The 23,853-nt window shown below is 27.1% G+C and overlaps 3 protein-coding genes across 8 annotated transcripts in view; 2 read left to right on the forward strand and 1 right to left on the reverse strand.

The window, feature by feature from the left end:
- Positions 1–445: 445 nt before the first annotated feature.
- Positions 446–4,417, reverse strand: LOC136077007 (uncharacterized). Of its 2 annotated transcripts, none has more exons than XM_065791189.1 (2): positions 4,221–4,417; positions 446–3,974 (listed from the first exon to the last, which is right to left on the reverse strand). In XM_065791189.1, the coding sequence occupies exon 2, from the start codon at positions 1,978–1,980 to the stop codon at positions 1,213–1,215; it is 768 nt and encodes a 255-aa protein (XP_065647261.1). In that variant the 5' UTR covers positions 1,981–3,974; positions 4,221–4,417; the 3' UTR covers positions 446–1,212. The 2 variants fall into 2 exon arrangements, with proteins under 2 accessions (XP_065647261.1, XP_065647260.1); XM_065791188.1 differs by having other exon boundaries at positions 1,364–3,974; positions 4,221–4,377.
- A 1,362-nt stretch (positions 4,418–5,779) lies between these two features.
- LOC136076113 (uncharacterized) lies at positions 5,780–7,237 on the forward strand. The gene has a single exon (XM_065789579.1). It carries the CDS (start codon positions 5,780–5,782, stop codon positions 7,235–7,237), a length of 1,458 nt encoding a protein of 485 aa, XP_065645651.1.
- A 1,548-nt stretch (positions 7,238–8,785) lies between these two features.
- Positions 8,786–23,853, forward strand: part of LOC105850945 (D(1A) dopamine receptor) — a 20,571-nt gene continuing 5,503 nt past the window's right edge. Inside the window, exons 1-2 of one of the 5 annotated variants that reach the window (XM_065791190.1) lie at positions 8,786–8,929; positions 9,294–9,338. The gene's annotated coding sequence lies outside the window, so the exon portion shown is untranslated. Of the gene's footprint in view, positions 8,930–9,293; positions 9,339–13,609; positions 13,700–22,396; positions 22,510–23,592 lie in introns of those variants that run through there. The other 4 variants (XM_065791191.1, XM_065791192.1, XM_065791196.1 and 1 more) reach the window with 4 other exon arrangements.

Genomic DNA, 23,853 nt, shown 5'->3' on the forward strand with positions numbered 1-23,853 from the left:
AACAATTTTATACATAATTTGCCTTGGCTATTCCGTTCATAAATTAGACAAAATTGTCTAACTTACTTAACGAAGTGCACCAACGAGAAGGTAAGCCATAGGACTTTGCACTCCATCCGTGAGCTGTCATGTTGCCTAAGGTTAGCCCTCCATTTCTGGATTCTTTCCTTTACTAGATAGGCAGTTCATGTAAAAGTAATAGTAAATTAGCCTAAGGTTAGCCCTCCATTTCTGGATTCTTTCCTTTACTTGATAGGCAGTTCATGTAAAAGTAATAGTAAATTAGCCTAAGGTTAGCCCTCCATTTCTGGATTCTTTCCTTTACTTGATAGGCAGTTCATATAAAAGTAATAGTAAATTAGCCTAAGGTTAGCCCTCCATTTCTGAATTCTTTCCTTTACTTGATAGGCAGATAATGTAAAAGTAATAGTATTTTTGCATAAGCTTTTTTTTTTTTTTTTTTTAATAATGAAAATGTGCAGTTAAGCTGCAAATAAACAACAACAAATAAACAAAATTGGTACAGATAAACATATCAGATTCATACTATTTGTAAAGATAAAAACCACTGAACTCAAATGCAGTAAAAACAAACTATTGGAACATAACAATAAAAGAAATAAGATTAATATATACTGTAACATAATTCTAAATTTACATTAAATAAAATTACCTCGCAACCCTAGCTACAAAGAATAAGATCACCTTTTTCAAAATCAATCAATAAAGGAAATGACCATACTTCATCAGGTTCGTTATCATACTTAACAAGGTATGTAGTTTTTCTACGGTTTAATTGATCAATTTGAACCACTTGCGCACGTTCCCAAGATACTTTAAGAGCATCTTCTTCTCTAACACGATGTTGCATAGAAAAACCTACAAAATCAGATGGATTGTTAATAAATTTTGATAAGGAGTGCTTTTTTTATTGCTCTATTAGTTTGTTTAGTCTTGCATCCTGAATTTTTTCCATTAATTCTTTTTTTTGTTTTCAACAGCTGCATCACGTATTGTACGAGGCTTTAAATTATTACTTATATTATTACTTAAAGATTGTTTGTTTGGTGTTAAATTTGCTTGAATAACAATAAGAAGATTTTGATATAATTCCTCTGAAGACAAGTTTATTCTTTTGCTTCCTTCTACTTTTGTTTTACAAAAATGCTTTTTGTCACATTCAACACATAAGATTATGCGATAAAAATTAAGTTAAGCAAGGAATACTTTTGATTTCAATGGCTCTTCTATATTAGAAACTGTTTTCTCTGCTTCCTCTAATGATATCCATGCCCTTACATTTAAATTTATCAAATCATTACAAGCTGCAACCTTTTTATGTTGTAGTTTAATTTCTTCTCGATTTTTTTCTTCTTGCTTTGCTAGAAGGTGCATAGCTTTATCTTTTTTAAGAGCTTCTTTTCTTTCATCATATTTGCTTTTCATTAATGTTACTTTAGTTCTTGAATATTCAAGCAATTGTTTTCTTTCTTCATCTGATTTACTATTAAGCCATTCTAATGTTTGGTTCTGAGACCACATTGTCAAAGCCTGGATAGTTTGAACATTTGCATTGGGTTTTGTGCGAACCATTAAATCCAAAATGGCAAAGTCGCTTTCTGATGCTTTATTAGTGACAGGGACATTAGAAGCAGCTTCAGAAACAGAATTAGATGGATTCCAATATTTACCACCTGATAATTGATCAGCACACTGACGTTCCAAAATAACAAGAATTGAGTGGAAAATAATTTCAAGTGATTGAACAGTTAAAGAATCAAACTCATCATTTTGAGTGCATTCAAACAGCTTGGTGTAAACCACATCTTGATGAAGAAGATTGGTATCCTCAAAAATTTTTCCATTAGCAAACAATAAAGAAGATGCATCGATACAAAGAGATGAAAGTCTAACTTTCAAGCGAAGTAGGTAGGGGTTTAAAAATAATATACTATCAAGTGATTCAATAATTCTCCACATTGGACCAGTAAGTAGTTTGTCAATAATACCTAATGCACGGACTTCAGCAATGAATACAAGATTTGTGATATCTTCCTTAATTGCTTTTAATAAATTATTAGGGTTAGGCCAAGCATTAAGAAATTCTGTTATAGAATCCTTATGATAGTATAGGGCAGCTGCATTGTAATACAAAATATTAAATCGATTTCCAATAAATGGAACAAAATAAGATTTATCGTTACAAGAGGAAAGAAAAGAATTAAACCATGATGCAACACCAGCTTCCTCACTACTCTTTGAATGAAATGCCTTACATGTAGTACGAACTAACCGTACAGCACCACATTCTTTACCACTAAAAGCAAAAACAGTTTCAAAATCATTTTGAAGCAGAATTTTTTCAAAAGAATTTAAAACTCAGTTTCAGAAGCAAAATTAGCAAGCAAATGAAGTTTACAGAAAAAATTACTCATGTCCTTCATATTGTCTTTGACGTTTGAGGAAAGAAAATCCCAGTTACTAATTGCAATAGGCAAAAGTTTTTCCCTTAATGTTTTTAACTGTGAGTTAAAAAGAGGATTAACCGAAGAAAGATCAGACATGATTGATTTTATTGATGTTATTAGTTTAGCAAAATTAATTTCTTTTTCAGTAGCTGAGTTGCTAACAAAGTCACAAATGTCATCTACTATATTAGTAAAATTTTGCAAAACAGTTGCTGCATCTTTGCCAACCACTTCTGACAGACCAAAAGATAAAGTTTTCCCACTAGTTGTAGTAATTTGAAAGTTTTGATAATGCTTATGGTATTTCTGAGTACCATCACCATGCAAACAATTGCCTATATTAGAGTTTTTATTTATCAAATTATTTTCAAGCATTGCTTCCGCAACGTGAAATTGACCTAAAATTGAAGCTTCCTGCATTAACCTACATTTTATAGCGGTTGATGGCAGTCTAGATATGTTCTTTTTGGCTAGTTTGTTTAAAACTACTTTTATGACTTCGTTGACACTATTCATACTCACGTTCATTGAAAGAAGTTTCATTATTGTTTCTCGAATGTCATCACTGTATCTGCCATCTTCAAATGTTATTACTTCGTCATCATCCAGCAAAGAAACCAATTTTTGAAGTTCTAGATTCTCCTCTTTTAAAATGTTTGTCTTACTATATAACGAAACAACTTCCTTCTCTAAACTTATAACATCTTTCATATTGTTGTCATTAATATAGTTGGTTTTATTTTGCAAAATAACTTTTAAATTACTCACCTTTTTTTTTCGTTTTTTAATTCAGAAATGTTTATGTCTGAGTTTTCAAGAATTGAATTAATATCTGTTATTTTATTTTTTAATTGCAATATTATTTTTTTTCTTCATTTTTTAACGAATTTATTTTATTCTTTTTTATTTCCAGCTGAGTATCACGATATTTTATTTTTTTATTCAAATTTCTAACATTAAATGATTCTTTTTTTGACTTTAATAGCTCTAATTTGTTTTCGATATTATTAAGCTTTTCTTCTTTTTCACAATAACACTTTTTAATAAAATTTAATTCAGCTTCTATTAAAGAGTTTTTTGAAATAAGTATTTTTAGATTGTTTGACATATCTTCAAAATCTTTTAGATGTGTAAAATAATCCATTTGTAAACCCATCATAGATTCCATTTTCCTTTTTAAAATTTTATTTTCTTTTTTAAGCATTTTGTTTTCGCTTATCAGTGTTGTTTCTTTAAGAATTTCGGATGCATTCACTGTATTATCATAAAAATTTGCCACAGGTGGAAAAAAGGCTTTACCTAATAACAATGCTAATATTTTATTTTTTCGTTGTTTCTTTAACTTTCTGATGGTGTCAACTAATTTATTTATCTTTTTGGCTAAAGCTTTCTTGCAACAGAACAGTTCAACTTTAAAATCCACACAATATCTACAATATATTGCATCATAAGATGTATCTTTTAAAGCCAAATCCCAATCATAAATACTTTCATTTATCATTTTATCTAAATAAATAAAGATTTTCCAGTCATCAATTCGAAAAAATATATAAACATATAAATATATTATTTTAAGTCTTTTACTTATTATATATATATATATATATATATATATATATATATATATATATATATATATATATATATATATATATATATAATATATATATATATATATATATATATATATATAAACTTAAAAACTAAGTAAATTGTATAAAAAGAAAATTGTAAGTTACAAATAAGACTTACTGATAAACTGCTGTGATTCAATTACCAAATGGTTAGCAAAAACCACATTAACAACACAAAACAAACTCACTTTAGAATACCTTTAGTAAAAATTTATAATAAAATCTCAGCTATATAAAATATTGAATTCAACGTGTGCAAAAATCTTTAGTCAAGTAAAAGAAGAAACGGCAAATTTACCAAAAATATCTAAAGACGGGGGAAATTATAATAATCTTTACTTAGAAAACAAAAAACCCACCCTATAAGACTACAAAAAAAAAAAAAAAAAAAACTTATTCACTTAATAAATAAATAGTTGCAGAATTTGTTTTTACGTGGGGACGAAAGAATTATTTTAACTTACTTGTATTTTAACAAAACTGAAAGATTTAAAACTAAATAACTTTATCAATTCTAAACCAAAACGTCGTCCCCAAACAAATTATTGTAGTACAACCTTTTCTAAAAAAAATAACATCTACATGTACGTATATACTATTTATTTTCATGGGTGGGTTTTTATTCTTCAACACCTACATAAAATCATTTCTGGGGTTTTTTGGACGAAGTTTTTCAAAAATATATTAACGATTTTTTTCCGCGATAAAATGTCACGTGACAAAACTCCCTACTCTTATACAAGATGTCGTCATTTAAAATTTATTTCACAGCTAAATACGGAGCTGAACTTTATAAAGAAACAAAAAATTTACAACAAGAAAAAACAAATATGGCAAAATCGAAGAATCAATATATCTTTCTTTAAAAATGTGTAAAACATAAATTAATACCAAAATTGCTCCGAGTTGCATGTCCAATAAATAACAAAAGAGGAAGAGACATAACTAAAAGGTACCGTTTTGAATTACTAATAAGCATTAAAAACGATTCTAGAACTCGTTATTTTAATCAAATAAAATTTGTAAAAAATATCCAAAACTGTTTGTATAAAAAATTAACTCAAGATGATTATGAATCTGTCGAAAATGTTACTGAAAAATCCCGAGAAAAAATGTTTGTTAAATCTAAATATCGTCTGACCAAAAAATTTAATATCTTGAAAAATATAAATACAAAAGAAAAAGCTGAGACTCCTTCATTTCTTAAAGATGTCGTGTTAAACCTATGTGAAACGGAAATACCTGAAAACCACAGAAATCTTTTAGAACTAGGACCTAAATTTATTACAAAATATACCCTTTTTAGACATTATTTCGGTAACAGAATCCACTGCGTTAAAACTAGAGTATAGCAACAAAATTGAGAGTTCACAAGACTTACGCAGAAACGTGTTGAGGCAACTTAAAATGCATAAACTACAAAAAAAAACAGTAATTTGAATTATAAACAGAGGGAAGCATTAAAACAAATAAAAGAGGACAAAAATATTGATATATACTCTTTTGATAAAGGTGCAGGCTTTGTTAGAATAGAACACAAAAAAGCCATTGACAAAATTTGTCAAGAGATTGGCAAAACAAAGATAATTAAAGAGGACCCTACCATTAAATTTGTTACTAAAATTAGAACTTACCTATCAAAATTGAATAAAAAAGGGCGATTTAACAAAAAAGAATATGAGTCTTTACACAAGTGACCCAGTACCGCCACGTATGTATGGTGTAATTAAAGCACACAAACCAGAAAAATCATACCCTATGCAATTAGTAGTTTCAACCATCGGAACACCAAGTTATAGAATATCACAATATCTAGTAAATATATTTCAACCAATTTTAGATAAAAACATAACAAAGTTAAAAAATTCGTCAACTTTTGTAAAAACAGCTAAACTTTGGAATATACCAAACGATGAAATACAGGTATCTTATGACGTTGTCAATTTATATCCATCAATTCTTCTGGGAGAGGCTACAAAAATTCTTCTTGATATGTTAGAGCACTTCCCAAATTTAAATAAACTAACAAAACTAAGCGTTTCAGAAATAAAATCACTAATAGAACTGTGTTTATATAAATGTTATTTTTTATGGAATAAAGAAATTCACGAGCTTGTAGATTCAGGTCCAATAGGACTTTCACTCATGGTAGTACTTGCGGAAGGTTTCCTACAATTTTTTGAAAATAAAGCAATCGACATTGTGCTTCATTCTAATCCACCGTTAGAAATAAAATTGTTTTTCAGGTACGTAGATAATAGCCACGCAAGATTTACAAATAAAGATGATGCCATCCGTTTTCAACAAATATTAAACAGTCAAAAACATACCATCAAATACACAATTGAATTGGAAGATGAAAACAAAAGATTAAATTTTTTAGACATCCAAATAACCAATAACCGAAAAGGTAATTATGATTTTAACATTTATCGAAAAAAAGCAATAACAAATATTCAGGCTAAGCCCAATTCAAACCACAATCCAAAAATTTTAGAAGGAATATTTAAAGGATTTATTCATAGAGCTTTATCAATTTCCTATGAAAAATTTTTAAATAAAGAAATCGATTTCCTAATAAATGTGTTTGCTGAAAATGGATATGAAAAGAAAAAATTACAAAACCTTGCAAATATTGTTATAAAAAAACGACACTCAAGTAATGAAATAATTTTATCTAACAACGAAGCAACCATGCCAACTATATCACTACCGTGGATCCCAATATTATCACCAAAACTTCGAAAAATCTTTAGGAAAGCAGGTTACAGGGCAGTCTTTAAATCTAGTGCAAATCTTAAATCTTTGCTAACTTCACGCAACAAAACAAAACTACCATCAAATAGCCATCCCGGAGTATACCTAATAGAATGCGAGTGTGAACAAAAATACATCGGCGAAACAAAAATGAAAATAGCAACAAGAACAAAACAACACCAAAAAAATGTTTTTGAAGAAAAATTAGAACAATCTGCAATTGGACATCATAAAATTAAATGTTCATGTAGTATAAAATGGAATCAAGTAAAGACGTTAAAAGTAGAACCCAAAAAATTTGAAAAAAAAGTTCGAGAGGCAATCGAAAATATATATATGGTGAATTTTAATCAAGTTTTATGTTCTTTGTTTAAATAAATAAAAGCGTGAAAAACATGTGCTCAATTTTGTAAACAATGCAAAATTTAAAGTTTACATTATAGACATAAGGGAAACTTAACACACAATTGATAATGAAATACTTATACCATCTATACAGATTAAAGCTGAAATAAAAATTAAAATGGAATTAAAAAAAAAGTAGAGGCTTACGTTCATGGATAATGGGAGTGGGAAGGATCGTGATGTGGTTGACATTTCAACGCCATTGTTCTATGTTTTATTTCTAAAATTCTGCAAAGATGTTCAGTATTCGGAACTTTGATGACTTATGTCGTATATTTATATACATATATATAAATGTATATATATATATATATATATATATATATATAAATATATATATATATATATATATATATATATATATATATATATATATATATATATATATATATATATATATATATATATAAATATATATATATATATATCATTTTTTTTGTTTAATTTAATTGAACAAAGACTTAAAAATTTAAAAAAAAGGGATTGTTGAACCAAAAAGTATTGTTTGATCATTTCGTCCGGCTTTTGACACCTCAAGATATGTTACTTACAAGGTATTATTGTAATTAATTTTGTTACTAATATTATTATTAATAACAGTTTGAAAAAAAAATTCAGAATTGACTTTTAAATTACCAAAGTTTTTGTACTGTACACAGAGCCGAAAACACGGGTTTCGAAGTGGAGGGGCACAGTTGACAATTTCTAAAAAAGTCCCCTATATCTAGAATTTTTCTAAAAAAAAAATCAACGTCCTTTATAAAAAAAGTGTTTGTGTGGGTAGGGAGGGGGGGAGGTTGCACGTGCCCTTGGCTCCCCGGTGTTGTCGGCCCACATTATTGCTTAAAATTGGTTGCTATATTTTTTATTTTTTTCTCAGCAACATTAAAAAGTTATAGCTCTTAAACTTAAAAAATGTATAACTTTGGAATTATTTAAATAATACTTGATATATTAAAACCTTATTTAAAAGTTTTTTGTTATTTAAAGTTAAAAAAAATTAATTTACACTATTATTTATTGTGTACGTTTGTGTATTTATTTGTTTTTATTTTGTGTTTTTATATATTTGAAGTAACAAAGTAACAACAACAACAAAAAAAAAATATTTCAAATTTTTTTAAAATAGTTTACTTTTTCATAATTTGTTTTATAAATATTTTATAAAATTTGTATTTGAGACCATTGAGACTTACCAATCTCCTCTTTAATATTACAAAAAAACAAAAAAAAATACATAAACACTACACACAGGTATATATATATATATATATATATATATATATATATATATATATATATATATATATATATATATATATATATATATATATATATATATATATTAGATTTACGTTTTACGACAAACGGATAATTTTTTGTTACATTCATCAAATTTTACACATGTGAAATAAATTCGCAGTAGGTTGTTAGAAAAATGAAGATAAACTTTATTGAAAGAAAAATTTATACATATTAATGAGCACATTGTTTTGCAAAATTAGATTTATTGAAAGTGCAAAATTGAAGAAAGTCTAATTTAATACAGAGCAATTCGTCAACAGCTTAGTATAATGTGATGTGGTTTGTGGCAATAGTTTTGGATAAAACATAGCTTTATCTCTTCAACAGAAATTGAAAAAAGAAGTGTTGAAAGGCAAAAAGGTTTTATTTTTTTAGCTTTTGAGGCTTATACTAATTATCAAAATATGTCAGACATTTTATTTTAAACATAACAATACCATTGGGTGTTTTGTATTTTTGAAGCAGTATTATGTCATCGGGAGTCTTATGCTTCTCAAGCGGATTTAAATTTTTGTTATTATTGATATTATGTAGCAAATAATATCGCTAATATTGCGTTGCTTATAAAAGTAAAAAATTAAGTAACTTATTTAAAGTAGAAGTAACACATTTGAAATGTTTTTAACTTTTTTTTATTTTTTTATTTGCTTATATGCTGTCTAAAGTACAAATATTGACACCAAAAAAGTAACGAAATTTTCAAAGCATCTTGCTTTTTTTTCAGGAATGAATGGTAAGAAGATTATCTCAAAAACAAAACCAGGTGCAGGTATGGTAAATATTAACCTAGCTATCCAAAAATTTGTTTTAACGTTAAATATTTTTGTGTTAAAAGAAAATTCCTATTTTGAAAGTATGTATGAAAGTACGTATGACGAGGAAAGTGTGTACAACAAGGTAGGAAAGTACGTATGACGAGGTAGGGAAAGAAATTTTTTTGGGGATTGTTGCTATAGCACTCGTTTTGCTTCCTTTTTTTTCTTATTTTTCATCTAGCAAATAAACTTTAATAAGTATGTATATTTTTTAGTTTTCTTTCAATTCATATAATACTATTGTTTTTGTATTGTAGTTTTTAAATATAAATTTAGTTGATAAATAAAGTATACACTCTAGTGGGTAGATACAATTTACCAGGATATGTACATTTTTAAAGTCTTTATTAAGTTTATACTGTGTATATCAGCTTGTTTAGAATTCATGTTTCGTTAGATGTTAGGGCAAAGTTACTATAAATGGTGCAAAACAAAGATACTATTAAAATTGTTTTAGAAAAGTTCCTTCGTTTAAAATTAGTTTACCTACAAACTCATAATGTCTCAAAGCATTTACTAAACAGCATTAGCCTAGACAATATGCTGTTTATATATATACAGGGCCGTCCCGAAAAGATCTTAAAGAGGAAGGGAAGACGCATTTATATTTGGCCGACTAAGGTTTTGAAAAAAAACAGTCCTCGTTGCCTGACTTTTGCCAACTAAAGGTCTAAATTTGCAGACTACAGGGTCCAAATTTGCCCATTTATTTTTGAATAAAATTTTTCTAGGGGTTATCCGCCTCTCTATATCCCTGTCCTAGGGACGGCCATATTTCTGGAAAAAATGATATAAACTTATTCTTTTGTTTTAAAATTTTTCTATTTTTTAAACAAAATTTGTTTTGGAATATTTTTTGTTCTTTATAACAATCAAATTATAACAATCAAATTTGTTTTTGAATAAAAAATATTTAAAATATATGAAAAGAAAAAATTACAAATAATGAATTCTTTTAAAAAGAAATAAAGAACGCGGAAACTCAAAGTAGGCGAGGATATCACCGAGAAGAGAAGATCACCTTGAACTGCTAAAATTAAATTCGTGCAAGAATTGCTCTTTAATAAAAAATTTAAATTAAGATTTAAATTTGACAAAGATAATACAAAATGGATTACTAAATATCTGTTCATAAAAGAATTGAAGGTCTATTCCTGAGATAAATACGTAGATATTTAAATGCTTCGATAAAAAAAAATAAGTACGTAGATATTTATATTCTTCGATAAAAAAAAAAAAAAAAGGTCAGCAAAATGAAATGACTTTCCAAAATTTGTATGAGAAAACACCTTTTAAATTCAATTATCAATCCTTTAAAAAGAACTCTTTCTATTTTTTCGGAGCTAAATTGTTTTACTCTACCTTGGTGCTTTTTTAAAGTTAAAACTTTTGCAATTTCTAAAATATATTTTTTTAATATATCGTTAATAAAAAGAACCATGAATATGATTTTTTTTTCTCTACTTTAGCTTGAATTATAACAAATAAAATGATTAAAACCTTTGCAAAAGCATCATTATTTTTAAGCAGTATTATTTGTACTAAAATTGTAGTAAACTTTTCATTGTCTCATGTCTTTACAAATCTGACAATTATAGAATCACTGAATCTTCATTGTCGACATCAATGCTCAAATAATCTATGGTCAACAGTTTGCATTTTTCAACATTGCAATATGCTGTTTCAACATTGCAATATGCTGTTTCAACATAGCAATATGCTGTTTTATAACTCTGTATTTTATCTTCCTTGATACCTTCTTTAGACAAAAAGTTGTTAGAAAATTTCGGTCATTGTCATTTTCATAAAAATCATGTGGTAATAAAGTGCTTTTCGTGAAATTGCCGTCATTTGATTATTAGTTTAAACCATCGAGATATTTCCATAAAATATCTGGTCTGCGCGATAAACGATTAGATTGTTTTACGGGAAAACACCTTACTATCGACTACAAGAAATCTTTAAAAATTTATTTGTAATATGGCTATCAAGATTTTTAATGTTATACAACTTATATAATTCCAGTATAATTAAGAATCTTAATACTTAAGATTTAATTTTCAGAACTTTGAAACTTCGAGTTCTTGAAAGCTATTTTTAAGAAAGGGCTTTTTTCGATGCTTGAGTTTTTTATCTATTGCAAAGTCATTTAATCAATAGAATATTCCTCAAGAATATAAAAAAACAAGGACTACAATTACCAACATATAATTTTTTTTTCGTTCATTTCTACTTATTAAGTGGAGAAAATTGAATTTTTGATTTAAAAAAACATGTTTTTTGTAATTTATAAGTTTAAACTCTTTGCAAAAGTTCTAGCTCTTTTAATCTATAATCAAGACCAAATACAGGATTTATTTCAGAGACGAATTTAAATTTTATCTGCTTACTTTCAGTAAGTTAAATTTTATTTTCTTACAATCAATTTTACTATTTTACTATCAGGACGTATTTAAATTTTTCTTAAAATATTGTTATTTAAAAGAATTGAAGGTACATAGAGAAAAGAGTTTAATAGTATTAAAAATCGTGTCACATAGTTAGATCTACTTAAACCTGAACCTGCTAACTTGATCTAAAAAATAAATCTACCAAAAGACGGATTTAATTTTTAGATATCCTAACGAGACCTAAAAAACAAGCCTAAAATGTTTTTAAGCGATTATAATCTTATTTTTTATTTTTGATCAATTTATGACGTTTTTATTTTTGACAGACTTTCTTTTTCAATTAATTTATAAGAATTTCATACTCAATCGAGTATGAAATGGAGTAAATACATTGAATGATATAGCCATAGTCGTAGTGGAGATACGACTGATGATTTTGGCTTGGGCAGGCACTTTTTTAACTAAAAGAAAACTCTTTCTAAAATTTGAAATTTGAATCCCAAAAAAGTATACACAAAAAAACTAAAACAAATTACGTTTTTATTCAGTCGATCAAAAATACAGTAGGTAATTTAGTCAACTGAAAAGGTTGAAAATCCAGTCAACTGAAATCTTAGTATTTGAAAATTTACAAGTTAAAATTGTTAAAAACATTTCTTGTTTTGTATACCTATACTCTAATTTTGACGCACAAGAAACTCAATGTGAATTTGACACCAAAAAGTCTTATCAGTAAAACCCTTTTAATTAGCAAATAATTGATAGAAAGAAAAACCATATTACTTGATATTATTTGAGACTTACCATTAGAATGGAAAAAGAATCAATAATGATAATCTTATCCATTCATTATCCACAAATCCAGAATTTCATTAAATCTAAAACAGACGTGGTGCATTGGTAAAAGTTCTGTGTCAGAACCAAGAGATTCATGGTTCAATGCCGGCTCTGGCTAAACAAACAACATTAACAACATTGGTAAGGAAAGAGGGGTAAACTTCCCGGTTAAATGCTCTCCCACGAGGTCAGGGAAAAGCTAAAACAAATTTGTATGTCATTAATGAAAATATTTCTAAATAATATATCCAAATACAAAATATTTATTAAACTCTTCTGCAATGTTTTCTTTATTGTATAAAAAATTATTATGTGATTAAGCTGCATTTGGCCATAAGTATCACACTCAAACTTGTTTTGCTGGTGCCAATAATAAATGTGTTTTATGTGATGTGATGAGTGTGATGTAAATTTGTAATTGTCAGTGACAACAACAAATTTGTTTTAATGTGATGTAAACGATGCAATAAGTATGATTTAAATTTGTTATTGCCAATGGCAATAACGATGCGATGAGTGTAATGTAATTTGTTGTTGCTATATATATATATATATATATATATATATATATATATATATATATATATATATATATATATATATATATATATATATATATATATATATATATATATATATATATATATATATATATATATATAAATATATATATATATATATATATATATATATATATATAAATATATATATATATATATATATATATATATATATATTTGTGGTGGTTACTATGGTGCTCTCAAAAGTCCTTACGGTTTTATCACAGAGCACCGCGGAAATGCATTTAACCTTGAAATTTATGCCTCCTTTATTAACAATGTCGCTTATTGGGCTAGAGTTGATATTGAACCTCGGATCTCTTGGTTCTGAACCAAATTGGTTATGCGATATGAGACCTTTAACCCTATTTTAGATATTGAGTCACAGGAGCAATCATTTTTTTGTAGTTATTGTTTTAACGTTAAATATTTTTGTGTTAAAAGAAAATTCCTATTTTGAAAGTATGTATGAAAGTACGTATGACGAGGAAAGTGTGTACAACAAGGTAGGAAAGTACGTATGACGAGGTAGGGAAAGAAATTTTTTTGGGGATTGTTGCTATAGCACTCGTTTTGCTTCCTTTTTTTTCTTATTTTTCATCTAGCAAATAAACTTTAATAAGTATGTATATTTTTTAGTTTTCTTTCAATTCATATAATACTATTGTTTTTGTATTGTAGTTTTTAAATATAAATTTAGTTGATAAATAAAGTATACACTCTAGTGGGTAGATACAATTTACCAGGATATGTACATTTTTAAAGTCTTTATTAAGTTTATACTGTGTATATCAGCTTGTTTAGAATTCATGTTTCGTTAGATGTCAAATAATATCAAGTAATATGGTTTTTCTTTCTATCAATTATTTGCTAATTAAAAGGGTTTTACTGATAAGACTTTTTGGTGTCAAATTCACATTGAGTTTCTTGTGCGTCAAAATTAGAGTATAGGTATACAAAACAAGAAATGTTTTTAACAATTTTAACTTGTAAATTTTCAAATACTAAGATTTCAGTTGACTGGATTTTCAACCTTTTCAGTTGACTAAATTACCTACTGTATTTTTGATCGACTGAATAAAAACGTAATTTGTTTTAGTTTTTTTGTGTATACTTTTTTGGGATTCAAATTTCAAATTTTAGAAAGAGTTTTCTTTTAGTTAAAAAAGTGCCTGCCCAAGCCAAAATCATCAGTCGTATCTCCACTACGACTATGGCTATATCATTCAATGTATTTACTCCATTTCATACTCGATTGAGTATGAAATTCTTATAAATTAATTGAAAAAGAAAGTCTGTCAAAAATAAAAACGTCATAAATTGATCAAAAATAAAAAATAAGATTATAATCGCTTAAAAACATTTTAGGCTTGTTTTTTAGGTCTCGTTAGGATATCTAAAAATTAAATCCGTCTTTTGGTAGATTTATTTTTTAGATCAAGTTAGCAGGTTCAGGTTTAAGTAGATCTAACTATGTGACACGATTTTTAATACTATTAAACTCTTTTCTCTATGTACCTTCAATTCTTTTAAATAACTTACCATTAGAATGGAAAAAGAATCAATAATGATAATCTTATCCATTCATTATCCACAAATCCAGAATTTCATTAAATCTAAAACAGACGTGGTGCATTGGTAAAAGTTCTGTGTCAGAACCAAGAGATTCATGGTTCAATGCCGGCTCTGGCTAAACAAACAACATTAACAACATTGGTAAGGAAAGAGGGGTAAACTTCCCGGTTAAATGCTCTCCCACGAGGTCAGGGAAAAGCTAAAACAAATTTGTATGTCATTAATGAAAATATTTCTAAATAATATATCCAAATACAAAATATTTATTAAACTCTTCTGCAATGTTTTCTTTATTGTATAAGTAGCATTTAACCAGGAAGCTCATGCATCCTTCCTTACCAATGTTGCTAAAAAGTCGGCATCAAACCTTGAACCTGTTAGTTCTGAGCCAAAACTCTAACCACTGCGCCACGGCCGCTTAGAGCTTATTGAACCTCCTTAAGTGACTACTTAAAGATTATAATTTGTTACTAAAAATAGTTTTGATTTTAAATAAACGTTGGTTTTTTTTAGAATGTTTTTGCTGTAATTGATATTGCACTTCGTCTATTTGACAAGATTTTTAAAAACTTTTCATTTTATTAAAATTATGAATAAAAAACGTTAACTAATCAATGTTATTTTCAGAGCATAAAAGTAATGTTTTATAGAAGAATCCATTGAATATGGCACAAAATTAGTTTAGTAACATTTGCTTCGTTAATTGGAAACGAAGAATACAATGTTAACATTGTCAAAGAAGATCTGAACATCTTTATTATCTTAAGAAATTATGTTGTTTTTTTTTTTTTTTTTTGTTAACATTTACAATTAACCATTTCCGGTTTAAGTGCATTAGTAGTTTCATATAAACGTGACGTTATAGAGCTAGATACAAATAATTGTACTCTATGAGATTGATATGAAATTTAACTTAGATAATGGTTTAACTTTTTTTTTATTTTAATTTCTGAAATGTTCATAGATTTTTTTTCTTGTGCGCTATATGATGACGACGGGTCATCATATAGCGCACAAGAAAAAAAATCTATGAACAATAATATTATAAAAGTTATACTCATAAAAATAATATTTTAATATACAATTTTTCAAAATGAATGTTCTTCAAAATTGTAACATAAAAATTTTTTTAAAAAAAGTTATTAAATTGATATATGTGGCAATGGACTTTGCGATAGGAAAAGGTTGCGTAAGATGAGCAGGTTCCTAAGATGGTATAACCTCTTCTACAAGTAGAATCATTTTTTCGCAAATTTTTTGGGTTAAGGATATTTATGCAAAATCGACGGTGTTATTTATTTAATTTCTTAGTTGTACAGTTAATATTCTTTGATTGCTTTACTGTTAAAAAAAACTTAACATCCCCGTTATAATTTTTTATTATTCATTATTTTGTAATTACGTCAGAACAAAACAAGATCAACAAAAGTTTATTACATCCTCATTGTTTTATGCTTATCTACTGCTAATTCCATGGATTATATGAGATAATACATAAGCTGTTGTCATGCTATTTAAATTATGATAGTACTTGGTGAAATTGCCTAAGATGATACGATTCTAGACGCTCAATATGAGAAGCGGTTTTTTATTAAGAAAAGCGCGTTTTTTAAGTTACTCTCCGCACTCCGCAGAGCTTTATTTTGGTATTTCAAGAGCGAAAGTTTTTTCAAAAGATAGTATCGTTAACTTCTTTAGAGATAGGAAAGATTTATTATTGTTTTTTTTTTTTATGGTTAAGATAATTTTTTATTACCTAAGTATAGTCCTCGAAGATAAAATTCTATTTAATTTTTTTGTGATTATTTTTTTGTTATTTTGAATTTTTTTGAGTTCCATTAAAACTAGCTCATCTTAGGAAACTGTTTCCCTATGATGAGATGATTGGACGCGTTGAAAATAACACCATTTTTGATATAAAGATTTTTTTTAATGAACTATTCATTTATATTCATTATGAGAAAAGATTAAATTATGATAACCTGAAAAAATAAATATAAATATTATAATATTTCGGCTGCAAAAAAAGAATACACTGTAAACGTGCTCAGCATACGCAACCTTCCCCTAATTGTTTGGTGTATGGCAAATATGTATGGTGTATATATGGCCAATATACCATAGAACTATAAAAGAATAAATATACTTTTTTACATTCAAAGAATAAATTCTTTGAATGTAAAAAAATCATGCTAATTAAAATTTTAAAAAGTTTAATGAAATTTCATTTATTTTTATTAAAAAAACAACTAAAATTTTAAATTTGTTTATAAACTTTCTTTCAAAGTTATCTAAAGATATTTATTTTTTACTTTTAATTTCAAATTGTTTATACCCATCATACACTTCAGCTGTCCGCCCATCTTATAACTATCAAGCGACCAATAAAAGGCATGGAACTTCTTGATTCTCAGCATTTTTTTTAATAAAACTTAAAAAGTAAGATCAGTAAAATAATGCGGTTCATAAAGAAAGCAAAGTATACAGAAAAAAGAACCCTCTGCGTTGCTTCAAGAAAATAAAACATTTTTCTAATTATCTTTTAATATAGTGGTAAAAAATTTTCATTCTTTTTAATCTTTAGGAAAAATCCTTGAATATGGTGAGAGTTGATCACTGTTTGATATTAATTAAAGCGTGTACACGAAATAAATGTGAAAGTAGAAAAACAACTAAAAAAAAGTACTACTCATTTTTTATTTCAAACCAAGTAATAATTTTAATACGGTAATATAAGAAGATCAAGCATTAAAAAAAAAATTAATTATTCCTGTGGGAATCTAATAAAATTTCGAGTTTTTGCTTTAGTGGTACCCATAAGCTTGGGTACCACTAAAGCAAAAAAATATCCACTCCGTAGATGTCATGCATCTAGGACTATATTGTTATACTTAATAATTTTTTTTCTTTTGTATTACGGCTAATCGAGGACATAATTTGGTGCTTTAGACATGCTAATATATGGTATTTTAATACATGTATTAATTTACACCTTATCCTGTTGTAGCTCTTGTCAAAAACTTGCTGTCCCCACATTTTTTGTCCACTCCGTTATTACATTCTAAAATAGTCACAGGTTTGTAGTTTTTACTTATTTACTAATTAAAATAATGAAAAAAAGTCCAGTTCTATGGAATTTATTAACATTTAAAGTTATATCGTGCTGCAAGCATTATTTATATAAAAATGAGAGCCTAATTACCTTATTTTAAAAATGATATTCTTATTCAAAGTCTACTCCGTTACGCTTTTTTATTCCGTAAAATTACAAATTTTTAAATGGCGTGTTTTAGTACTCTTCAAATCTTTTGGACAATATAGCAATAAAAGATTTTAAAGATGTTTTCCAATGAGTAATAATGAGATATTATTGATTATGTATAATTATGTCTGTTGCGTTACCGTCAACTCCGCGATTTCCTCTTAATAACGGAGTTGACAACAACATAACGGAGCTGACATCACGAAGATAAAATTATCAAAAGCTTTAATTTAAGCTATTTTCTGCATTAAATAAACACGTCAACCATTAGGGACTTACTGCAGCGATAAAATATGATTACCTTGCAGCGTTAAATATGATTACCATATATACGCTGCGTTCTTTTACTTTCAAGTTAGGATTTCATTTATTGTTTGGTTTTTATTTACATTTGACTCTAATACATTTGGCTTTTAAAATAAATGTAAATTTTGAAATATATTTTAATAATAATAAATAAATAATAAATAAACTTTTGGTGTATTAACAATTACAGTTATTATACTATTTTTCCAAAAGAAATACAACTAGGCATATAACATGAAAACTTCAAAGAAATCTCGTGCCGAAATTCAGAAAGCGTTTCGGGACAGACAATTAGAAAAAAATGCGGACATATTTCGTGAAAAAGAACGCAAACGTTGGCATATGCGGCGTGAGCAGAAGAAGGTTAAAGTGATATCAGAATTATCAGAAAAAAAAATCGAATTGATCATCGCTGTTGGGGCGTCCAGAAAGCAAAATTTAGAGCTGCAAAAAGAAAGATAGAAACATCGTTATCAGAGTCACCGGAACGCGAGTTGAGTAGGAATAACGAACGCAAACAGAGAGGTAGAGCAAAGGTTGCTTACCGAAAAAAAAAGACTTATAGAAAAATATAAACATTAACGGAGGAGTTGGAAACGGCTAATTGTTCAGCCCAAAAACACAAAAAACGTTGGTTAAGGCCTAAAGGTTTCCTGCCTGGTTTACAAGCAAATTAACCTACAACCACAGATAGATCATCTACTTCTTCTGTAGAAAACGGTTTTCTTACAAATGAAACAAGCAGGATTTCAAATTTATTAGCAGTTAATAAAACCCCAAACTCTTTTTTTCATCAAAAAGTACAAATCCAAACAGCGATGCCATCGTGGTAATGCATCGCTTGATGCTGAAACACAGGATTTGATCAGAGAGTTTCTTACACGTGATGACAATTCTAGAATAACAACTGGAAAGAAACAGACTGTAACAAAAAATAAAGATAAAAAACAAAAACGACTACTACTCGATTCATTAATAAACCTTTATAAAAAATTTAGCGCGGAATATACGAAAAACAACATTTCATATACAAAGTTTACTCGTTATCGCCTATTTTTTGTCCGCAATCCGTCGGCTAAAAATAGAGATACATGTCTGTGCAAAAAACACGAGAACATACAATTACTTTGTAATAAACTTATTAACCTGCGTGTTCTGAAAGAAAAAATATTGAAGAAGTAGTGAAACAAGTTTGTTGTAGTACTGATAGAAGAGAATGGATGTTCAGAGAATGTAACATTTATATTAAGTCGCGTGTTCAATTTCAAAAGGATTGCTGAAAAGATGAAAGTATTATAGTTTGGTTCCAGTGGGAAAAAGAAAAACAGGAATACGAAAAGACGGGAGAAAAGAAAACAACAAATATTATCAGGAAAAGTGTGAAGCGTGGAACACTTAAAGATCTTAAGTTAAATTTCTGTGAATCAATTCGAAACGAGCTATGCAAGCATGTTTTTATAATAAGACACCAGTTCAGAATGTACAAACAATTAAAAGAAACAGTAAATGTGAACAAAACTGTTATACATATAGATTTTTCAGAGAACTATGTGTGCAAGAATTTTGCTGCAATTCAATTTTCACATTTTGGAGCAAGTAACAAACAAGCTACATTGCATACAGGAGTAATTTATAAAATGGATGGACATCAGTCATTTACAACAATATCCGACTCTTTGAGGTACGATCCTCCTTCTATATGGGCACATCTGGAACCGGTGCTAATTGAACTCAAGATAGATAACCCACAAATTACAGATCTTCATTTTTTTCTGATGGACAAACAACACAATATAGGAATAAGCAAAACTTCTTCTTATTCTCTACATTGATATACGAATTAAAATTTAATTTAGCCAGTTGGAATTTTATTGAAAGTGAGCATGGCAAGGGAGCATCAGATGCGATAGCATCTGATGCGAGAGCATCAGAAGATCTTTGAAACGTCAGGCAGATCAATTGCTTAATATGGGTTGTGACCTTCCAGATGCAGAAAGTTTATATAATTTTCTTAACAATAGACATTCGTTAATAAAATTTTACTATATTGAGGGATCCAAAATTACTTCTTTTGACTCAAAATGTACCAAAACATTAAAGGCTATTACAGGCACTATGAAATTGCATCAGCTGCACACAGACAGAAAATTTAATGTTTTGTAACGAGATTTAAGTTGCTTCTGTAAGAGGGCTACAGTATGCACATGCTACAATTTAAAACGATATATGTTTTCCAAAAACACTAGTACGGTAAAAAAATATTTGTGTATTTTGTTATTTTGCTAATTTATTTATTTCTATAATAATTAAATTTATTTTAAGTACTTCCGTGAATTTCTTTTTAATATTGCAGAATTTTAACAGCGATGAAAGTATTACTTCGGCCAATGCAATGGATGTCAATGATTACCAATTTCAACATTGAAGCAACAATATCATTGACCTGGTTAATTTCGATGAAAATTTGAATATCTTGTTGATTGAAGCAAATGATGTTGTGAGCGACCACGACCTTCTTCACATTAATGATGTATGGTAATGATCCAGTAACGGAGCGGACAGTATTTGTACAATTTAAATCCGAAAAAGATTTTTGTCGAGTTAGCTTCTTTTTTTAAAGACGCTTTACCTTTTTAAAAAAGACAATGTTCCGAATTTATTTGTATAACTAAGATTTTCCCTTTAATTTAAAATTTAACTTACGCTGTCTTGCTTGTAAATAATAAATAATTAGCAAATGTCAGTAACGGAGCAAACATTGTCACATAAATTAAATTTTTTATGTCATTAAATTTGGCTAATATTCTTAACATGTAGGCTGTAGTTATAGTTCCCAGTATATTTCATTACAAAAATAGAATTTGTAACAAAAATAATAATAATTCACAGATGTAGTTACATTTATGTTACAAAATTTAAGTATAAAAAGTTAAAAGCTAAAAAACTTAAAAGGTTTTAGTTTTGCTGTTATGGCTTCCTTAACAATTCATAAATGATTTTGTGTGTGTTTATATGGTTATTAAGGTGCTTACTGTCTTATCACAGAGCACCGGAAAAGAGCATTTAACTAGGAAGTTCACGCCTCCTTTCTTACTAAGGTCGTTTATTGGGCTAGTACCTCTTCAAACCTCGGACCTCTTGGTTCTCAAATCACTGCTTTTTTTAATGGATGCTATAGTGATTCACAAATGATTTTATCGCATTTGTTTACCATTGAAAATGGAAGTGTTTGGTTACTGTTACATGTTCTCACTTTAAAATTCTCACCAGTCTCAAACAATTGTTGTAAACATGGTTTTTTGTTGTAACCAGGTTTTTGATTATTTGCGCTAAAATTATCCAATATAAAAATTTCTATTATAAATATACAATTTTTATTTATAAATAGCTTTTTATAAAAGAAAATTTGGAACTATGTTTTTAGTAAATTAGTTTTTGCTTTTTGATAGTATGATTAACAATTGTTTCGATAATTCATTTATTTTGAAATTTTGAAAAACTAAAGAAAAAAGTTTTTAATTTTTCAAAAACCTTTTATTTTGACTTTTTTATTTTTATTTTTTTCCCAAGAAAAAATTCGTAAGTCATTAAGCATCGAAGTTTATCAATATTTTATCCAGCGGCGATATTTAACTTAAAGAGCTTTTTTTCTTTTAATTTTTATTTTTTTTTAATTTTAAATTAATGATCTTTTTGTTCTGTTTTATAATCAAATTAAGCGTTCTGTAATTTATTAACGATCCTTAAGTAGAGCTTTGCCCGTCGCCATTAAAAGCTGGATCATTAAATTCATCGTAAACAGCGTTTTTCTTATTTAAATTATTTAATTTTAACATCTAGTATATCTCTTTTTCATTTGCAACTTGATAATGCTTTTAACATCAGCACATGTTTTTTTTTATACTTTTGTACCTATTGATATTCATTTTTCACGTGCTTCTATCTTTAAATCTACGTCATTATCTCGGTATTATTTGTTGTTTCGATTGTTTTTGTTTATCGCAAACAACAATATCACGCTACGCAAAATAAATTAGATGCACCTGTAAATTGTTTGTTTGTTTAACAAAGTTCTTGAAATGTGTTAAAGTAAGTTCTAACGAGGAGAAAATGCCTCTATCTATAGTTTTTGCAAATATTCATAAGAATCTAAATTAATCCATTATTCAAGTAAAAGGCACCGACAGCCGACATGGTTTGTTGAATTATTTATATATGTATATATAATTATATATATACATATATATATATATATATATATATATATATATATATATATATATATATATATATATATATATATATATATATATATATATATATATGTATATATTTATACATATATATATATATATATATATATATATATATATATATATATATATATATATATATATATATAAATTAGTATAAAAACTTATCTATATCTTATCTAGAAAAACACTTAGCTAGATAAGTGTTTTTACTAATTTACTAATTTATTAATGCTCTGTTCTTTTAGAACATTGAGCACTCTGTTTGTAGAATACACTAACATAATTTATATATATATATATATATATATATATATATATATATATATATATATATATATATATATATATATATATATATATATATATATATGTATATATTTATACATATAAATATATATATATATATAAATTAGTATAAAAACTTATCTATATCTTATCTAGAAAAACACTTAACTAGATAAGTGTTTTTACTAATTTACTAATTTATTATTGCTCTGTTCTTTTAGAACATTGAACACTCTGTTTGTAGAATACACTAACATAATTTATATATATATATATATATATATATATATATATATATATATATATATATATATATATATATATATATATATATATATATATATATATATATATATATATATATGTATATATATTTATATATTTGACACAAAAGAGAAGACGCATAGGATTTCAGTCACAAAGTATGACACACACTTGAACACATGTATGCACAAAGTATGACACACACATGAACACACACGCATCTTTTTTTTTTCATTATTAATTATCAAAACTTTATATATACACACATTTTTTTTCTTCTCATAATAAATTATGAAAACTTTCATTATAGCTTTATTTAATTTGTTTTTGTTGGGTTTTTTTTTATTAGTTTTTTTTTTATATCGACAAGTTTCCATAGAAATTTATCAGAGAAAAAAATTATTCAAGTAATTGAATTTACAATGGTTTTATAACTCGTCTCTGACGCCATCTTTTTAACTTATCTCATTTCTGTATTACATTTTTGCATACCTGAGTAGCATACGATAGCAAGCTGTCAGTAAAAAAAGTTTTCATAATTGAAGAAATGTTTTTCACTGGTTATTTTAGGCGAAAACATGTCGGATTCATCTAATGTTTGTTTTTTCACGTAATGAGTACTTTTAAATTTCAAACTTTAGTTTTAAAAAATCAATAAAGCCTTCAAAAATTAAAAAATAATAAAGATTCATAATAAGCATTAATAATACATGATTGTGATTCAATTGACTGCA

The sequence above is a fragment of the Hydra vulgaris genome, chromosome 02, assembly GCF_038396675.1.
Source record: "Hydra vulgaris chromosome 02, alternate assembly HydraT2T_AEP".
Classification (NCBI taxonomy): domain Eukaryota; kingdom Metazoa; phylum Cnidaria; class Hydrozoa; order Anthoathecata; family Hydridae; genus Hydra; species Hydra vulgaris.